We start from the raw sequence: 18,007 nt of genomic DNA, 5'->3' as shown, positions 1-18,007 counted from the left end.
CATGGAGCCATTTAGAAAAATCATTAAAATCCCAATCTGTCAAACACCTGTCCCTCACTGGAATCTCACTCACCAGGAGAAATAAATCTGTGAAATGGAATATTGCTGAAGTGATTTGTGGCTCCCTTCCAAACGGACTCCCCATCCATTTGAGTACAGCAACAAATTTTGGCCTTGGCAGCAATTTGGCTGCTTCCAACTGAAGTAGAAATTGGGCAATGCAGGCTGGGTGGGGGTTCTAGCACACCTCCAAACCCCAGGACAGAGCTTCACACTGTGGAACTTCTTGCAGAAAACCTCACAAACCCACTGCAGTGCCAAAACCAGTGGCAGAGATGGATCCTTCTTGTACCATCCTCCAGCCCTGCCTCTCCTCCAGTGTCCTTCACCACTCACTGTGCCTCCTTCCCTTCACCCTGCACTTCCAATCTGTCACCACACAGTGCTCCTGCTCCTGAATGAAGCCCAGAGGAGCCGGAGCTGATCATGCATTATATTTTCTTTGGAAGAAGTTTGACAGCCCAAGTGGATTCCTGACAAGCTCAATGCAGCCACTGTCACCAGCACTTGTGTCTCCAGCCAGCGCTCACCCACCAGGGACTGCAAACGCAGACAGCCACTCAACACAGCTGCCACATCTCCTGTCACCAGGCTCACTGGGGACAGCCCCGTCCCAAGAACTGCCCACAGGACAGATTGCTATAAACTCCTAATGTGTGCTCCTTTAACCCCTTTGTTAGAGCCACAGCCTCTCTAAACCAGGATAATGCATTTCAACTTTTGAAAAAAGACTTGGTAGCAGCACACTTTTGGGAGGTGTTTACAGATGTTTAATGGTCTTTCTCTTACAATCAAGGCACTACAGCACTTACAAAGGTCACACTTCTGGAGGTGGAAAAGCAAGGAGAAAAATAACGATACACTAAATACAAGAGGGAACACTGTTAAGCTGCATGCAATTATCAAAAGACACTAAAAAAAGTCAAGTTTTATTAAATACATTTTACTGTTTAAAAATAACATTTAAATGTGCCTATGATGGACTTGAGCTTTAGCTGCCTTTAATGACAGCTGTTTTATAGCTCTAAGGTACTTACACATTACAAGATACATATTTTGATGCTCTTTTTTATTAACAGTCATTCAAAATCTCAGCACATCCGAAAGCTTCAGCATCATTCACAGAACTGCATAGCGAGCATGTTCATACCATTTGTATTTTCTGATGAAAGAAGGGCTTGAATAACATTTGCTTAGTCAAGGACACACAGTCCTATAGAGCCTGCAGGCAGATGTAAGGAAATACAATGTCGGATGATGCTTCAGGCTTGCAAATCAGTGGGGCCTTGGGAAGAAACACAGGTAAAATGAATGTTCCGCAGTCTGGGTCACACTCTGAGGGCTGCCTCATGTGCCCAACATCCTGCACAAATATCACCACACGGTTAGGGAAACAAGCCCTGAGGCTCAAGTGGGGCTTTACCAAACACCTCTTGTTTCTCCAACACCCTGAAAGAAGACATTGATAGGGAATGTTGGTCTCAGGCAGAGATGCTGTTCCAGTGGGTGGGTGTTAGTCATCCAACTCGATTCTGATGGGGCCACCTGTCAGGATGTGGTTTGCCACATGACCAGATTCCTCCTCCTCCTTCTCCATTGCAGCCGACCTGCGCACCCGTCTCTGACAGCCCTGGGCACAGCGAGAGCTCTCGTCCAGTGCCCCACACACGAGGATGCGGCAGTGCAAGAACACCTCCTGAAAGGTGGTGAGACAGCAGGTCAAGTCAATGCGCAGCCCAGGGAATCAGACTGGCAGTGCTGCCAGCTCTCGGAGAGCACGAGCAACACCATTCTCATGATACAGCCATTTCTATCCCCACCACAGTGGTCCACATCCACTGTGGCCATCCACAGCCAAACTAACCACTCCATCCCTTTCCTCCTGTGCCCAGGAGACGGTATGTTTTCCAGAGTGCCTGGCTGCGATGTCAAAGCACAGCATCTGTCTGTTAGCAAAGACAGAGAATAGGAAGGCATGAAGTGATCCTCCAGAGGAAGGGATGAAAATGCCAGGATAAGTTTGGAAGAGCTCACATGGACCAGTAGGAGCTGCATGGTGGGAAGAAAGCCAGGAACACACGAAGGAGATGGGTTGATAAAAATGTTCAAGGGAATTTGTCATGAGCTGAGAAAACATAAAGCTAGAAGACCAAGGGGCAAAGGAGGAAAACACAGGTTGATGAGGGGCTAAGTCTGGTAGTTGAGGGGAGACAGATGCATTTTCTTTTTGCACAGCAAAGGCAGACAGCAACAGGACTGCTGCTCTCTGCCCTCTTAATGACAAGGAAAGTAAGCAAGATCTCTGCAAGCAGGAATTAAGGAAGCAAATATTTGTGAACATTTGGTCAAAGGTGAGGTTTGAAGCAAAATCCATTGCACAGGCCAGGAGGATGCACATTGGAGGCAACATTGGCAATCAGATGGCCAAGCAAAATTTCTGAATTTTATAATCTCATTCGTTTTAACCCTACTGAGGCTCTCCAGGAACTGAAGAGGCATCTTTATGTCTTTTGCAGCAAGCAGTGCTGGTTGAGCATAGTAATAGTGATGGAAAGACCTGATTTCTTCTTGCACAGTAAAGAAAAGCTATTTGCATTACAAAAATGGCATTATCTCTCAACTGTCCTCCCACCACAAAGCTTCTGCCACAGAGTGCCACCAGTCTGGAGTGCCTACTTTCGCATTCAATCAAACTGGAAACCTGGCATCTGTACTCCCAAGAGCTAGAGAAGATCTAAGGTTGAAGAGATGGAAAACTGTAGACTGTCTTGTTTAAAGCATAGGACATTGTGTAATGTGCCTAACTCCCCAGATTTCTGTTTGGTGACTGGAAACGGAATAGTTTTCTCACCCAGCATACAACGGTCCCTTTAGACTACCCTGGAAAAAAAATGATTCTAACCTGCTATGGCACTGATCTGCCACAGCTATCCTTCATATTTTATTTAATTTCAGTTGTTTTCATCACCATCTCCTAAAACATCTGTGTCAGGCTCCTGAAAAACATAAATGCTGGACAGGAACAGCAGCATCTGCCTCAGGACAGCCATCCCTCCCCTTCACACACTAATGCAGCCAACGCTGTGCTGAGACTCCTCGGTCAAATCAGAGCTGATGCAGTATCTAAGAGGTGGGTTTTGAGCTTACCTTGTTGTCTTTGCCCACAAACTTGAAAACAGGAACCTGGAAATGCTTGGCAAGATGGTCCTTTGACGTGTACTGTTTCACTGAATCATCAGAAACACAGCTGAGGAAAGCAGAGGGAGAGAGGCATTAATGGGTTTCCCAGAAATGGAAAAAAGAAAAAAAACCCCAACATCCCAGTCTATACAGCAAGAGAAGGGAGAGGAGGGCTTGGCTCTCTCAAGCTAAACTACATTCCATGTTACTTCCTCTTTGGCCACAGGAGAAAATTCAGGAATGATGGGGAAAACTAGTGATGATAATAGCATCTCCAGGCAAAGAATAGCTCAGCAGCAGAGAGCTGGCAGGACGTGGTCCAGTCCCCTTGGCAGAGGGACTGCCAGAGAGCTGCAGGCACATCTGTCCTCATCTCACCTTCCCATGCAACAGTCTGCAGTGATCAACAGAACTGTTAGAATGCATACAATGGATGATGTGCTTTCTTTATACGCATATATATGCACATGTATCATGCTCAAAATGAAGAAGCCATCACCCACATGACTAAAATATCACAGATTATGAAAACCACAAAAATCCAGATCTATTTTCCTTTACATCATTCACATTTTTCTTCCTGCTGCACTTGGTCAGACAGCTCAAATTCACTACACTTAAATTCATAATTTCAATTTCTTCACCGCTAGCACTGTACGGTCACATGAGAGGTCATAGAATTGCAAGAAAATTCACTGCTTTCATAAAAAGTAAAATTTCAGGCTCAGTCTGTTTATGAAGTGTTACAGCCCATTTAAAGTTTGACGGGGAAACAGCAAGACAAAAAGTTATGGTGATTTGATAATTCCTGCTGCCTGTTGTAAGCCTTAGGCGTTCTGAGAGGCCCAGGGGCTGCTATTATATTGCACTACAATGCAGCTTGTCCTTTTGGGCAAGTTAATTCCAGAAACGTGGCCTTTGCAAGTCATTAAAAGAATAAAAAAGAATGGTGGTGGAAGAGGCAAGAGGAACCCGTGTGACAGCTGAAGTTCTGCTCTTGCACCAAAATACAGCATCCTTCTTCACAACAGAAATATGTCAGGCATTATCAGAAATGCTGACATTTCATACATCCGGTTATCAAACTGCAGCAAACTCCACGTCTATATGTAGCTCTGCTTTCACCAGAACATGTATTTGGAAATCTCTGCACTGTTTGGCTGACGAGGCTCCATAGGCGGCACCCTACTGCAATCCCTCCCAGAATCACCCTTCCGCTACCTTCAGCACGTTCACGCGAGTGCTAAGCACTGCTCTGATCCTACCATTATTTGCATCATCACGTACAGTATTTCTGTAGCTTTTCTCAGCCAGTGGAGGTCACAGTCTGAAGGGGATCCCTGTCTGCAGCACTTTTTGAGTTAACTTACCTGAGAGGCAAATATAAAAACTCATCCGAGAGGAGCTGATAAATTAACACTGTGCGTCTGGAAAAACTGACATAGATTCCTCCCCCTTGAGGCCAAACACTAGATGTTACTAAGGCATTTAGGACAGAATTGCTTTCAAAAGTAGCATTCCTGAAGGCATCAGATTTTAAAGAATGACAGCTAAAGACTTTTCATAAGTGGATGGCCAAGCTTTGGAACTATAAAGTCAACTTATAGGCATATAAACTGTGATGATGCTTGGACACTGGCTCAAACTGAATCATAAGTCCCAGATTTGCCAAAGGTTCTCCACACCAGTGGAGAAAACTAACTGTTTTGGGGCTAGGAAGAAGGAAAACTGAGGAGGACCCACGGATAAATAGGACCCCTACAAGTGCCTTACAGAGTGCTCTAACAAATGCATTGTGGCATGACAAAAAGAGCTCAGAAACCTCCAGAGTCAGAAAATCAAGCAATGTGCATTGTGGGGGGGGGCCACACCACATCCCACCCTCCTATGAAATCCTTAGACCCTGCTTCGCACCTTGGAGAGGTGAGAAGGGGCAGGGAGCACAGGTATGGAAGGAAAATGAGTGACACTGGTCAGGATACAGAGAAATTAACACTTTTCTGTGCATAGTGTGCTCAGGTTAGGCGAGCTGAGAGTGGCTGTGCCATGGGAGGTGCGCTTTGCCCCTCTTACCGGGGAGCCAAAAGGTGGAAAGGCTCGGAGGATAAAATGCACCACCTCACCCTGCAAACAAGGGGTAGCTTGAGGTGTAACAAGACAAGCCTTGCAATGGAACTACCTTAACCACATCATGCTCAGAGAAATCGCAGCTCCAGATCACAAGAGATTGCCCTCAGTGACATGACCTTGCCCCAGAAGCCCCAGAGAGCTGCAATGTTTATTGTCTGTGCAATCAGTCAATGACTTTTATTTACTTTTGTTTGAAGAAAGAGGAAGAACAAGATCAGAAGCAGGAGAGCTGCTTCGGGGCTGGCTGCCCAGGTTAGAGAAGGCAGGGAGGGATCTGGGAAAATCCTGATTTCCAGTGAGGTCACATCAGCACAGAGAGAGGGTTGAGGGGTCTCACCGCTTGCCAGGTGGAGATGAGAGGGAAGTAATATGAAAGAAAGCAGCAGAAGGATTTTTCCCATCCCTCACTCTACAGTATAGCACCTCAAATTTAAATGCTGTTTCCCTTTGGAAGCTGCAGTTAACTCCTGCAGGTCTGATCTTACATAATCGAACTGATTAAAAATCCCAACTTTATTGCCTTGGGCTTTTGGGGCTGGGTTGATGGAAGGAAACTGGGTTATTACAGAACTGTTTGGAGCAGGGACAAATCAGCAGCTAATTTTACTTTTTAATTGCTGCAAGCACACAGAGAGCCAAAGAACTCCAGATAGCTCCATAGCACTGGGCCTAAGTGAGCAGTTCTGTTGAAATACAGCACAGCAGAGGAGGGCTGGCATGTCTGGTGACGCTGAGGCCTGCAGTGGTGGCTGGAGAGCAAGCGGGATGAGGCTTCAGCCCGATTTTTGATGCTAATGTTTGAATGCCCTCTGCAGGATAACTATACCAAAGGGGCTACTGGTGTCATAAACCCTCAAAGTGCAGCAAATTCAAGAGATGACATTTTTCTGCCTTACCCCTCTCCTATTCAGCTCAGGGTTTGGCCACTGTTTTGAATCCCATCATTTTCACTCATGGTGGGAAGTGAAGGAATGTGAAAGGTCCACAGGAAAAGCCAAGCTAGGGGGTCAATAAATCAATCCTTTCATTACAAATCTGCTTATAAACCCCAGAAATTTCAGGCAGAAAAAAACTGCAGCCTAGGATGGAGAGAAAGCAAGCTAAAGCTGGAACCTTCGTCGGATAGAAATAAAACCAGTATTTTTGTGTACTGTACTCAGAACCCTCTTGCTACAAGACAGTCACACAGGACTTGTCCTTACCAGCTGTAACGGTGGATGATTTAGCCTGGCAGCTGAGGAAGTAACTTTTGTCCTCATTAGATGGTCTGAAGGCAGAACACAGCCCCTTGACTGTTGGCCTGTGATACTTGGGAGTGTCTTAGATAGTACTGTGTCTGGGCTTTCCTCACTAGATGATAGCAGACTGGTTCCTCACTCTGACATTTCCACAGCACTGTCTGGTTAGGCACTGCTGGATGCAAACACCCCACAGCAATGTTGCACAATGGCAATCTCCTATTAGCATCCAAAGAAGGATCTGAAAACAGGGCGCGGCAGAATGTAGGAGCCATAGCAGAGCCCTCAGCAGTGCTCCCCAAACCTCTGACACCAACCCATTATAGGGAACTCACAGATCCACTCTGAGTGTACTAGCGTATCTGGAAAATTTACCAAACCCAAACATTTTTCACTAGCGTATTGTGGAAAATAATTCACTAAACCCAAGGTCCCAAACTGAGGGACCATGAGCTTACTGCATAGACAGGCATTAGAGAGAGAGCAATGCAAGGGGAGCTCTTGAAGCCCCAACCAGGACCAGCCTTGGAGTCTTCCAGCTCATGCTATGATAAAGCCATTATGGGAAAATTGAGAAACTTGCTCCAACTGCTGTGGTGGCTGTGTGGCAGTGGCACACAGCCTTCAGGGGGTTGTGCCGATTGGTTTGGCACTCTGCAGGCTGGCAGGACAATATCAGGAAGGATATCTATCCTATGAGAGCCAACTCAATTATCCACAAGACTAGTTACAGGGAAATAAGTCCCATAAAAGCTGCCTCCCACTGTTTCTCCCATCACTTTTGATGGGACAGAGTTCCAGCTTGATGGCCCAGCTGCTGGGGATTGCCAGGAACACAGCTGACAGATTGTTGTGGAGAAGTGACGGCATTCCCTGCACCACACAGGCAATGCAACTTAGCCCCACTACCAATTCCCGTCTAAAAGCCAGCAACAGAGAGAACAGTGAACTTACCCATCTTGAATCAGGTAGTACTTCAGGATCTCATCAATTTTTGAGGTGGGAGTAGCAAAGCAGCTCTCTACCAGTGTCTCTAGTCCATTTACATGTACCAAGGGTTCAATCCCAAAGTACAGAGAGTCCCGAAGCTTGAGGGTGGGAATTGCACCTCTGTAGGGTTCATCAAAGTCTTTGTCTTTGAAGATCTCAAGAGTGAAGGGAAAGATGCCCTGGTTGCGGCTCATGATTTCCAAGGGTGAGTTCTTGAGGTTGGGCACATAACCCTCAGAGATGGTGTACCGGCGTGGGAATTCACAGGTCACTGGGATCAGCAGCTTGCTGGTGCGGACAATGATGTCCCCATTGCTTCCCGGAGTCTGCTTTGGCAAGCCAGTCACCAGATTGGTAGCAATTATTTTATCATTTATTACCTGCAGCAAAGAAAGGAGTTCAAGGAAAAACCTCTCAGAGTTCAGATTAGCAGCTGAGTTTACCTTGTTGAGGAAACTCAGACATTAACTAGTCACTGAAAGTACAGCTTGTGAATTGATATGCTGCAACCAGAATGATGTTCATCCTTACCTATGACCTAATGGCTCTATCAAAAACTTCTTCACTGAAAGGTCTATCAAGCACCAGAATGGCTGCCCAGGGAGGTGTTTAAAAGACAGGGATATGAAGTGCTTAGGGATAGGGTTTATCAGTAGACAGGTATAGTTGGACTTGATGACCTCAAAGGTCTTTTCCAACCGAGGGATTCTATGATTCTATGATTAATTTGCTGTCAACTTTAATGTGCTGTACTGCTGCATGAAGCAGAGGAATCTGTTTCCAATTGCTATCCAATTGCATCTACTTAGATGAACATGCTGGTTTCTAACCAGTTGCCAGCATTACCCTTGAAACATTATTGGGGACCAGATTCTGTCTCAACAGGAGGGTAAAGAGTGACACCACTTGAGCTTTCTGCACTGGAATGATGGTGAAGCTGCCTCTGTGAAGCGCAGGATGAGCTAAAGCAGTACCCATGCTGATAGATGCAGGCCACTGGAGAGGAGACGGAACAAGCTCTCCTGCTTTGCGATGCCACCCCAGGTCTATTCTGAGGCAAGCTGCATGGCAACACAGGAAACTGCTTTGATGGTACAGCTAAATCAACTTTATTCCCCAAGTAAGCCACAGGCAAATCTGAGAGATCCCAAGAGACAGGGCAGCAACAGGTGTACATACATCTACAACATACATACACGATGTATGCATACATACATCTACAACAGTGCCGCAGGACTTCAAGGAGAAATGGATGTTGACGTGAGTGCCATTGGATACTCCTTTGCAGGAAGTGTTGATGAGGGAGAGGTCCAGGCCTCCAACCAGGTCCTTCGGGATGCTCACATCAATAGAGCTGGACTTGCATAGCACTGGAACTACAAGAAAAGTCCCCAGAGTAACAGTGTGCACTACAAAACTATTGGGGAGTATCAGTGTCAGGGAGGTGGGGAAGGGCTACACCAACTACTATTAAAGCAAAAAAGGGCAACGGTATGTTATGTTTATGATACTACCTAACCACAGTCATCTACCTACCTATCTCACATTCCCATCTACATACACCAACTTCCCGAGCTACCACTGCCCCAAATTCTCCTTGCGTAGCAATGCCACAAAAGACAACAAAGATGACCACTGCAGTTGCCTCAGGAACCCAGCGATGCAGTGTTTCCAGCTGTACTTAATTTTCTGCTCAAGTTTGATTGGTATCTCTTGCACTGCTATGTCCTTGGAAGAACATTTCCCAGATACGGATATCAAATTCACAACGGCCCCAAGCAAAGTCATTTTTTAAGAGCCTTTCTCAGATTTTGTATTAAACCCAGGACATGTCAAAACAAGGCAAAGTAATTCCATATAGATGCTGAGCTAAAATGGAAGTACCTCAAAATGCCATAATAATATTTTAATAAGCAATAAACCCAACTCTGACAAACAAGCCAAATCCGCTCACTCATTCCACCTCCATCCAACCTTTGAATTTTAATACAGATCTCCATGTCAACTTTTTAAAATTAAAATTCCATTACATAAGAAGTGGAGAAAACACAGAGATTGGGCAAAATGTAAAAAAAGGAAAGAAGAGGGAATAAACTTCAATAAAAAAGTAATTGCTATTCCTTAGGTGTATACAGATCCATTCAGTCAGGCACAGGACAAGCGCACCGGTGCATACATTCTAGTCTCTTCTCAGCCAGAAAAACAAAACCCGTGCAGAATTTCCATTTATCATATTTTAAAAGCACATTACAAACTTCTTGCAAATATTCTAGCTCCCCAACCTTTTTCTAAAATTATTTACAGTCCCAATCCTTGATATTCATATGATCTCCCTTCCCTTAATTTCAATCAAGTTTATTATGCAATCCAGGACTCTGCACCTTGAATACAAAGCACACTGAGAAAACATCACTGTTAGCTCCCTTAAAAAAGCTTTTAGCTCCTCATGTCCCAGCTAAGGTATTTGTAACAGTTACTGTGTATCTGCAGGGAGTATTTTTTATTAAAAGTTGATCTTTTCAAGGTGATATGCTGAAATATATACAGTGTGCCCAAAGCAATGCTCTCTCATTGCTAGGTTAGAACAGAAAATTAAAGAACTAAGAATCACCTTAACTTTTCTTCCATCCACAGTAGAAGGCAAGTGGGAATAATCAAGCATGTCAAATGGCAAAGCTCGCAAAGAGACAAAGGGAGTTGGAGAACACAGTGCAACGCAGAGATGAATATCCTTTGGAGAACTGTTGGGCTCAACTTGGATTTAAAGCTTCACTGTTCTAGTGACTCCTTGATGAATACGAAAATGTAATGCTTTTATACAGATGTAATTCAGGGTAAGACAGTTTGGATCTCACCTGCAATTATCCAAAGTACAGGGCTGATTTGGTTCAGGCTATCTCTGTTTCTAAATGTCTTTGGCCCAAAGGGGAAGAAAGAGAAGACACCCACTGAACCTCTGCTCTGGCACTGCAGGAGCCATCTCTGTGCACCCCAGCACCTCGGCACAGAAGAAATAAGTGAATGAAACCTGTGAGCAGATTCACTTTTGATTCAAGCCATCTCAGCACTATTTGGGAAAACACTCTGGGAAACTCTTCATCCTAACTACCGCAGAGTAACTGGTAAGGCAATTCAAACCAGCTGAGATGTTTGTACACAGGAGAGTACACTGAGAACAGTGTTTCAGTTCTACCGATTCCACAGTGGTGCTGCGAGCAGACAGGCTGCATGCATCAGTGAGATTCTGCTCCAAGTAGGCCCAGGTCCCCCAAGACAGACCGCCAGTAACCACATCGTCAGGGGAGCTGGAAAGCAGCGAGCGAGGCAGCCATGACTATGTGCAGATATCTTATTCTAGGGCAAGCGATATGGTCCGGACTGGCAACACTGAGATGCCCAGCAGAAAAGAGTTACCCTGAGTGCCAAGCAATCCTCTTTTATTCACAGCTTCTTGCATCTGTTAAGAGAGCTGCACTCTCCTGACTTGCTGTCAACATCCACCTCTTGCATCCCTGCCCGGTACTCACCCCAGCCTGGGAGGCTCCCCATTGCCTCACCCAGTCTTTGCCAAATGTTTCGGTTCTCCATCTTCATACACCACAGAGCTCCCAGGAAAGCCTCCTCATTACCACTTTAAATTCTGTACCAATGCCTGCAAGTACCCTGACCTTGGTGGGAAGCTTCTGTGGTAACTCCAACACTCATTTTGCTGTCGTGTTGACGTCAATGTTCCCCGTCCAGCCTATGGCTTCTCCGTGCTCCTTCAAAGTACAGCTGCTTGGGGCATGGGTTATCCTTTTGCACAGACTCCTCGGTAGAACAGGCTCTCTCGTGCTGGGGAGCCCTGAGTCACCTCTACAAACACAAATAAGCTACAGCATTCTACCCTTCTTAGCTGTACATAAGGCTTGAGCACAGGAAAGGGGAGAAAAGCATTTCACCATCAGACTTCAGAAAAAGGAGGGATACTAGGGTGGTCTGCAAAAGTTTTGCAGGCAAAATTGTAGCCAAGGCTGAGACTTCTGTGGAAGATATTTGTTCAGAATGTACAGACAGTGCAGGGGAGGGTTGAGAGACTGCAGATCCAACTGCCTGCCCTGCACTGTCAACTGTACCACTATAAATCTGATTAGATGCCATAAAAAAAACTGTGTGTTACAGTTCCAGATATATTCTGTCGTACCTGTTCAGAATTGCAGACCACTGAGTGGGGACATAAATTCATGAAATGCAAAAGAATAAGCAATCTCGCTGTACGAGGTGCCGTATCCCATGCCCCAGCTTGGCACCCAGCAGCGCTGCTGGTCTCATTAGCAGCCTCAGAAGAAGGAGAAACACTGGCTGGGAAATGCACGGCCTTCTAACCCTGCTGGAGTTGCTTCAGGGAGCCACGATTGAAGAACACTGCTCTTTTCTTTTTCCATCAATCAGACCTTCAACCAGAAAGTATAATCACAGCTCTTGGAAATCCCCATCTCTGCCTCCTCACCTGACTCTGCTGGAGCAGTAGGCACTACTGAACCTCATGTGGTTGGTGCTTACCCCTGAAAACAGTGCCCTGCATTTCTATAAAGCTTAAAAAGCAGAAATTTCATTAAGCAGAACAAATCCAACTTCCTCTACAAGGCATACCTGCCTGGTTGGCTACCGCACAGTCTGAACCAGTTCCTCTAAGGGGTGTCGGGGCACTTTGTAACACATCAAAGTAGGGAAGATTCTAAACACATCAGGTAACACCAGCTCATTGGTATGATCTAAAGCTCAAGTGAATTAACCCATGACAGGCTCCCTTTTACTGCATTTTAGATCCTGTCCTGGCTACAGCCTGAGCCCAGCCCATTAGCAAATGTCTGAAAGCCACCACACAGGTTCCTCATGGGCCCACCGAGGCAGAACATAAGTAGAGAACTATGAGGTCTGTTTCCACCAGGGCAGCAGTGCACCATCTCCAGCTTCATGCTGAGCCTGACATGGCTGAGAAGTGGCCAGGCAAGTCAGATGTCGCCCACCAGAGAGCACTACCTCTGTCTGCCTTTCACATGCCCACACAGCTCTCCTCAACGTGCCATTTTGACTGAATGTCCCTTCAGCAGAGGACCATAGCAGACATCTCTTGATCCTTTCAGTACCTCATGGTTTCAGCTGTGGGATTACGCGAAGGGCAAGTCCTGGACTGTAAGAAGTCATTGCACAAGGAGCTACAGCCCCACTGCTCTGCAGTGCCCTCAGGAACTTCTCCCTGCTCCCTGCATTCACTGCCAAACTGACCTCTGTGAGCCTGGATGTATTTGCAAAGGCAATCTCACTCAGCTCTTGCAACAAAAAACAGGGAACATGTTTTTTCTTGTGCATGCCATAGGTGCGAGTGAGTCAGAAAGAAGGACTCCCTCCATACAGGAATGGAGTGAAGATGAGATGGAAGCTCTTCTAAGGATAACATTGCCTGTGCCTCTGTGCAGCAGAAGCAAGTCATCAATATTCAGATGCTATCCTGGGCACTTTTCCAAGGGACAGCGGAAACACCTCGTATCAGAACTAGTGTCCTACTCCAAGACATAGGGATGCTTACTGGAATGGTTACAGAGATACTTGGGCAAATAATGGCTTTTCTCTTTAGCCCCATTCTTGGAAGGGACTGAACCATTTTAGCTGAAATTACAAAAGCCTGGTTTGAAGCATGGAAAATTTCAGTTCTAATAGCATAAATTTGTCAAAGGCGTACAGAGCTGAAGCAAGCAATATAATATTGCAAGTGAACACTGCCAAAACTGCCTGTGATGCAAGAGGCACCCAGCTGGGTCTTGTGTCTCTGTTCTCCTGCCTGGTAAAAAGAGCAGTGCCTCTAGGCTCTCAGTTTTTGATGACCTGTCACTAATGACAAAGCTCCATTAACCAAACTGGAAAGGACAGACTAAAAGAACACAACAAAACCAAGAATAAAAGTTCCTTCGGACATAATCCTGACTTCCAAGGAACAGAGGCTGCTGGGGAGATTTTGTTGACCTACCTTGGCAAGTGTGATTGTCTTCTGACAGAACAAGTCCTCTCGGACATTCACATTGGTATCTGTCTTCCACTTCAATACAGGTATGACTGCAGCCTCCATTGTTATTGTGACAGCCTTCAATTTCTGCAAGAGAAAGGAAAATCAGCACACTCTGCTCCTCTGGCAGCTGCGTGGCTGCTACGCATATGGTCCCACATATACTCCTGGATGATGAACACACAGTGTAACCAACACAGAGCTTGAAAACAACAGCATGGCGAGAGCTTGCTTCCAAGAAAATGTAATGGAAACATACTTTACATTGTACAATTTCCTGAGACTGTCATTTCACCATAAAGTTAACAAGGAATCCTGTGAAAAAGCTTACTAAGCTAAATCACATGCTGTAACTGGCACACATAAGAAGGCTGAACAGGCAATCATCAGCTTGGCCTTTTCTAACTTCTGAGACATCCTCTTAAACCACATTTCTATGTTGTTTCTTACTTCAAAAAGGTGGGGGGAGATGGGGGAAATACCCTTAAAACTAGAATCCCTAGGTTGGAACAGACCTTTGAGATCATCAGCTCCAACTGTACCTGTCTCCTATTAAATCCTATCCCCAAGCACCTCATCTACCCACCTTTTAAATGCCTCCAAGGACAGTGACTCAACCACCTCCCTGGGCAGCCGTTCCAGTGCTTGAGAACTCTTTCTGTGAAGAAATTTTTCCTAATGCCCAATATAAACTTCCCCTGACATAGCTTGAAGCCCTTCCCTCTTGTCCTATCACCTATCACTTGGGAGAAGAAACCAACACCCACCTCTCTGCAACCTCCTTTCAGGTAGTTGTAGAGAGCGATAAGGTCTCCCCTCAGCCTCCTCTTCTCCAGGCTAAACAACCCCAGGTCCCTCAGCCGCTCCTCATAAGACCTGTTCTCCAGCCCCTTCACCGGCTTCATCGCTCTTCTCTGGATGTGCTCCAGGACCTCATGTCAGTGACGTGGTGGGAGTGGGGAGAGCTTTTGTGGAACTTTGCTCACTCCCTCAGTAATCACCAGAAGTAAAGCCCTGAGATTTGCAGGGAAGCTGTCTTGTGGGGGACAGACTCACAGGTCGGCAGCTCCTGTTCTCATCAGAGAACACAACAGAGGAGACGACGCATTCTTTGCCTCTGGGGTTCCCAGTGGGGACGGAAGTGGGCACAGTGATTCCTGTATCCCCTCTGTAAGCTAAGGATAAAACTCTGCTCACAGGAGTTTGTTTAGCAGGAATTTTTCTAGTTCGTGAGTTTTAGGCTTAGATGTTGGCTGCTCTGACATTCATTATCACAGGGACAGAATGGCATGGGTTCATGGTGTAAGGTTGCTTCCTCTCCAAATTTTCCCCCATTCTAAAGTGCAGAGGAGAGAGAGCAGCACAGCTAACTGGAGGATTTGTCGTGTTTTTCCCTCCATCTTTTCTGTTCAGGCAAGGCAATCCTCTGAGGATGGGAATTTTCCTGTAAAATGTATTCCTAGCCACTACAACTGCAGAAAAGAGCCTGAAAGGTCACCCAAATACCCTCTGAAGATCTGAAAATCTAAGGCAAGTAAGACCATTTCCAGTCGTTGTTTGCTTTCTATTATAAAGAAAATAACAGAGTATCATGACTTTAAAAAAAGAATAAACTTCACTGCTTGATATTTTTAACCCTTTGGGATGACTACTGCTAGACGTTCTCAGTAAAACAACAGCATATAGAATATAAACAAATCATAAATGATGAATTGGAACAGTTGGACTCAATGGCCCAGTGGGTCCCTTCCAACCTAGTGATTCTATGATTCTATAAAACCTCTAATTCTATAAAACCTATTTCTCTCTAAGCCTGCCATTAGAAATGACTGTGTGGTTTTCACTGAAATGTAAAGAAAAGAATGGAAATCCCATACTCAACCCTACACTTTGCATGTAAAACAACAGCCTGAACAATCTGCGAGAGCAATGGGTAAAAAACTATACAGAAAATTTTGAGATACTCTTAACCCTACTCAGCCTCACCAGCTCCTAAAATCAAGCTAAATCTCTTGCATTTGTTCTTTTTAGCAACAGCCGTGAGGTGGCTCACAAGTCAATTACGTACTCTAATGGCTCACAAAGCCAAGGACACATCTTTAGAAATAAAACTCACTAACAAGATGGTAAAAATCTCCAGCAGCAGTGTTAAACTCATGATAAGCATCACCCTTCTATCAGAAGGGGAAATGAAATGATACATCAAAAGCCCTAAAATCCAACTTTAGGAACAGCAGAAACAAATGGGTTTTCCAGCACAGACTATTCCAGCCCTGTCAGAAGAGTGCAGTGCTCAAGAGTAAAACCTGCCACTTTAGGTGACAACACAGCTGCTGGATGTGGAAGGGACAAAGACCACAGGTCACTTTTGGCCCCACACAACAAGTACTTTAGGAGGATTCTGCACAGCAGCCTTCCCCAGGGAAGTGTCCCTGTCTGGATGTGTGATGTTTCTTTAACAGAGCGCAGAGAGGAGCTTGTCACAGAAGTGAGATGAAACATGCTTTGGTACCTTAGAGGTGAAAAACGGGGACTAAGACTGCAGCTTGGAGCCATCTATCAGTGCACCATAAGAAAGGGTGGAGTTCAGCCTAAAAATACAACGGCAATCCCTCTCTCTGCACCACAGACGTCTACCACACAGCAGCTAATATAAGGCCGTGCACAGGCTGCAGATACAGTCAGTTCTGGCAATCAAGTAGCTCAAAACTGAGGCACCTCTGCAGCTGCTATTCTTGTCTGAAACCCGACGGTGTCTGTGAACACCCACCCAGGCAGCTCTGCCCGCAAGGGGCCACGGTGCTCTTCTCAGCTAACCACAGAAAACCTCAGGCACAAATCAATTTTTAATGCATTTTCCTATTTCTGCTCTAAGAAGTTTGTACATTGGTAGTCACAGCAGATCAAACCTACAATTTGGTCTTTAAGCCCCTGAGCTGAGCTACCAGTCTAAACTCATCAAAGGTTTTCATCTTGGCTGTGCCACCACTAGGAAGTAACTGCAGCAGCTGCACACAGCAGAGCCCCCAACTAACTACTCACAAAAAGCAAACAGTCAGAATACAGCCCTAATCTCAAATCCGTCTTCTCTTTACAGATTGGTATCACCACTCCTCAATCTCTATCCTGGGCAGCTAAGTGATTCTCACAGTCGTGACACTACCGCATACCTAATGCTAGCTGTGAAAAACCGATCTGCCCCTGCACGACTACTGTACAAATCTCCAGAGCAAAATACCAGCAGCTCCAGCAAGAACCAGTTCTGTCTGGACAAGCAGTCTTCCAGCTCCACTGCTGCCCACTGCTGCCTCTCTCTCCATGGTGACAAATACAAGCAAACCCTAAGAGAAACGAACAAGGCAGGGAGAGCAACAAGGAGACTCCTCTCTGCTTGATTAGCAGGATATTTTAGTAACAACCCCACTGGCAAGCACAGAAGTGATGAGTGACATTTAATCCCAGATGCAAGGAGCCAACAGAGAACTACTGCTGCAAGGGAAAGGGAATGATTCCTGTCATTTCCAGCAGATCGCGACAGCTGAAACCTCACCTTCACAGGTTTTTCCATCACGTCCCAGTGTGCGCCCAATCCCACACTCACAGCGGTAGGAGTTCTTCAGGTTAACACAAAATTCGCTGCAGCCGCCATTGTTCTGCTCACATTCATTTTCATCTGCAAAAACACACACTGTCAGAAGGTGCCCCATAGCTGGTAAAAGGGGCTGCTATACAGGAGAGCTTGTCAGACCAAGGACTGGCTTTCCAGGCCTCACGACCTGGATCAGGGCAGCAGAGACGAGTAAAATGCTAAGGACCACTGTCTACTGACAGCAGCAGAGTGTTTTGCTGTGCTGTGTCCAACTCGGGAGCAAAGCAGGCCTGGGGGTAAAAGAGCATGCATACAGCAGTCATATCGCTGTCTATAAATCCCTGAAAGGAGGTTGTAGAGAGGTGGCCGTTGGTCTCTTTGACCAAGGTGAGAAGATGAGAGGAAATGGCCTCAAGCTGTGTCAGGGGAGCTTCAGACTGGACTTCAGGAAAAATTTCTTCATCCAAAGGGTTCTCGGGCACTGGAACCGTCTGCCCAGGGAGGTGGCTGAGTCCCCATCCCGGCAAGGAGTTAAAATAAAAGATGGGGAGATGAAGTACTTAGGGACAGGGTTTAGGAGTGGACAGGCTTGATGATCTCAAAGGTCTTTTCCACCCTAGGGATTCTATGATTCTATGATTTCAGAGTGAAGATGGACACAGTCCCACTGGGAAACTTCGAACCTGATTCCACATGCTGAGGGAGCTCATGTTTTCTGTTATCTTCTCATCCTAAATTATTCCCCGTTCCACTCACAAAGACATATACATTAAGTTA

General features: G+C 45.8%; 1 protein-coding gene across 3 annotated transcripts in view; it reads right to left on the bottom strand.

Annotated features, from left to right (window-relative positions):
- Positions 1 to 817: 817 nt before the first annotated feature.
- The window catches only part of OIT3 (oncoprotein induced transcript 3), a 31,235-nt gene continuing 14,045 nt past the window's right edge, over positions 818 to 18,007 (bottom strand). For all 3 annotated transcript variants that reach the window (XM_054071227.1, XM_054071226.1, XM_009566611.2), the window contains exons 4-9: positions 17,192 to 17,314; positions 13,606 to 13,728; positions 8,814 to 8,974; positions 7,563 to 7,978; positions 3,208 to 3,307; positions 818 to 1,756 (exon numbers count right to left, since the gene is read on the bottom strand). In XM_054071227.1, coding sequence (XP_053927202.1) covers positions 1,574 to 1,756; positions 3,208 to 3,307; positions 7,563 to 7,978; positions 8,814 to 8,974; positions 13,606 to 13,728; positions 17,192 to 17,314 — 1,106 coding nt within the window. In that variant the 3' untranslated portion in view covers positions 818 to 1,573. The remainder of the gene's footprint in view (positions 1,757 to 3,207; positions 3,308 to 7,562; positions 7,979 to 8,813; positions 8,975 to 13,605; positions 13,729 to 17,191; positions 17,315 to 18,007) is intronic.

This window comes from Cuculus canorus, chromosome 7 (genome assembly GCF_017976375.1).
Source record: "Cuculus canorus isolate bCucCan1 chromosome 7, bCucCan1.pri, whole genome shotgun sequence".
NCBI classification, from domain to species: Eukaryota; Metazoa; Chordata; class Aves; order Cuculiformes; family Cuculidae; genus Cuculus; species Cuculus canorus.
Note: the sequence above shows the minus strand (reverse complement) of the source record. Positions and strands in the feature narration are given on the sequence as shown.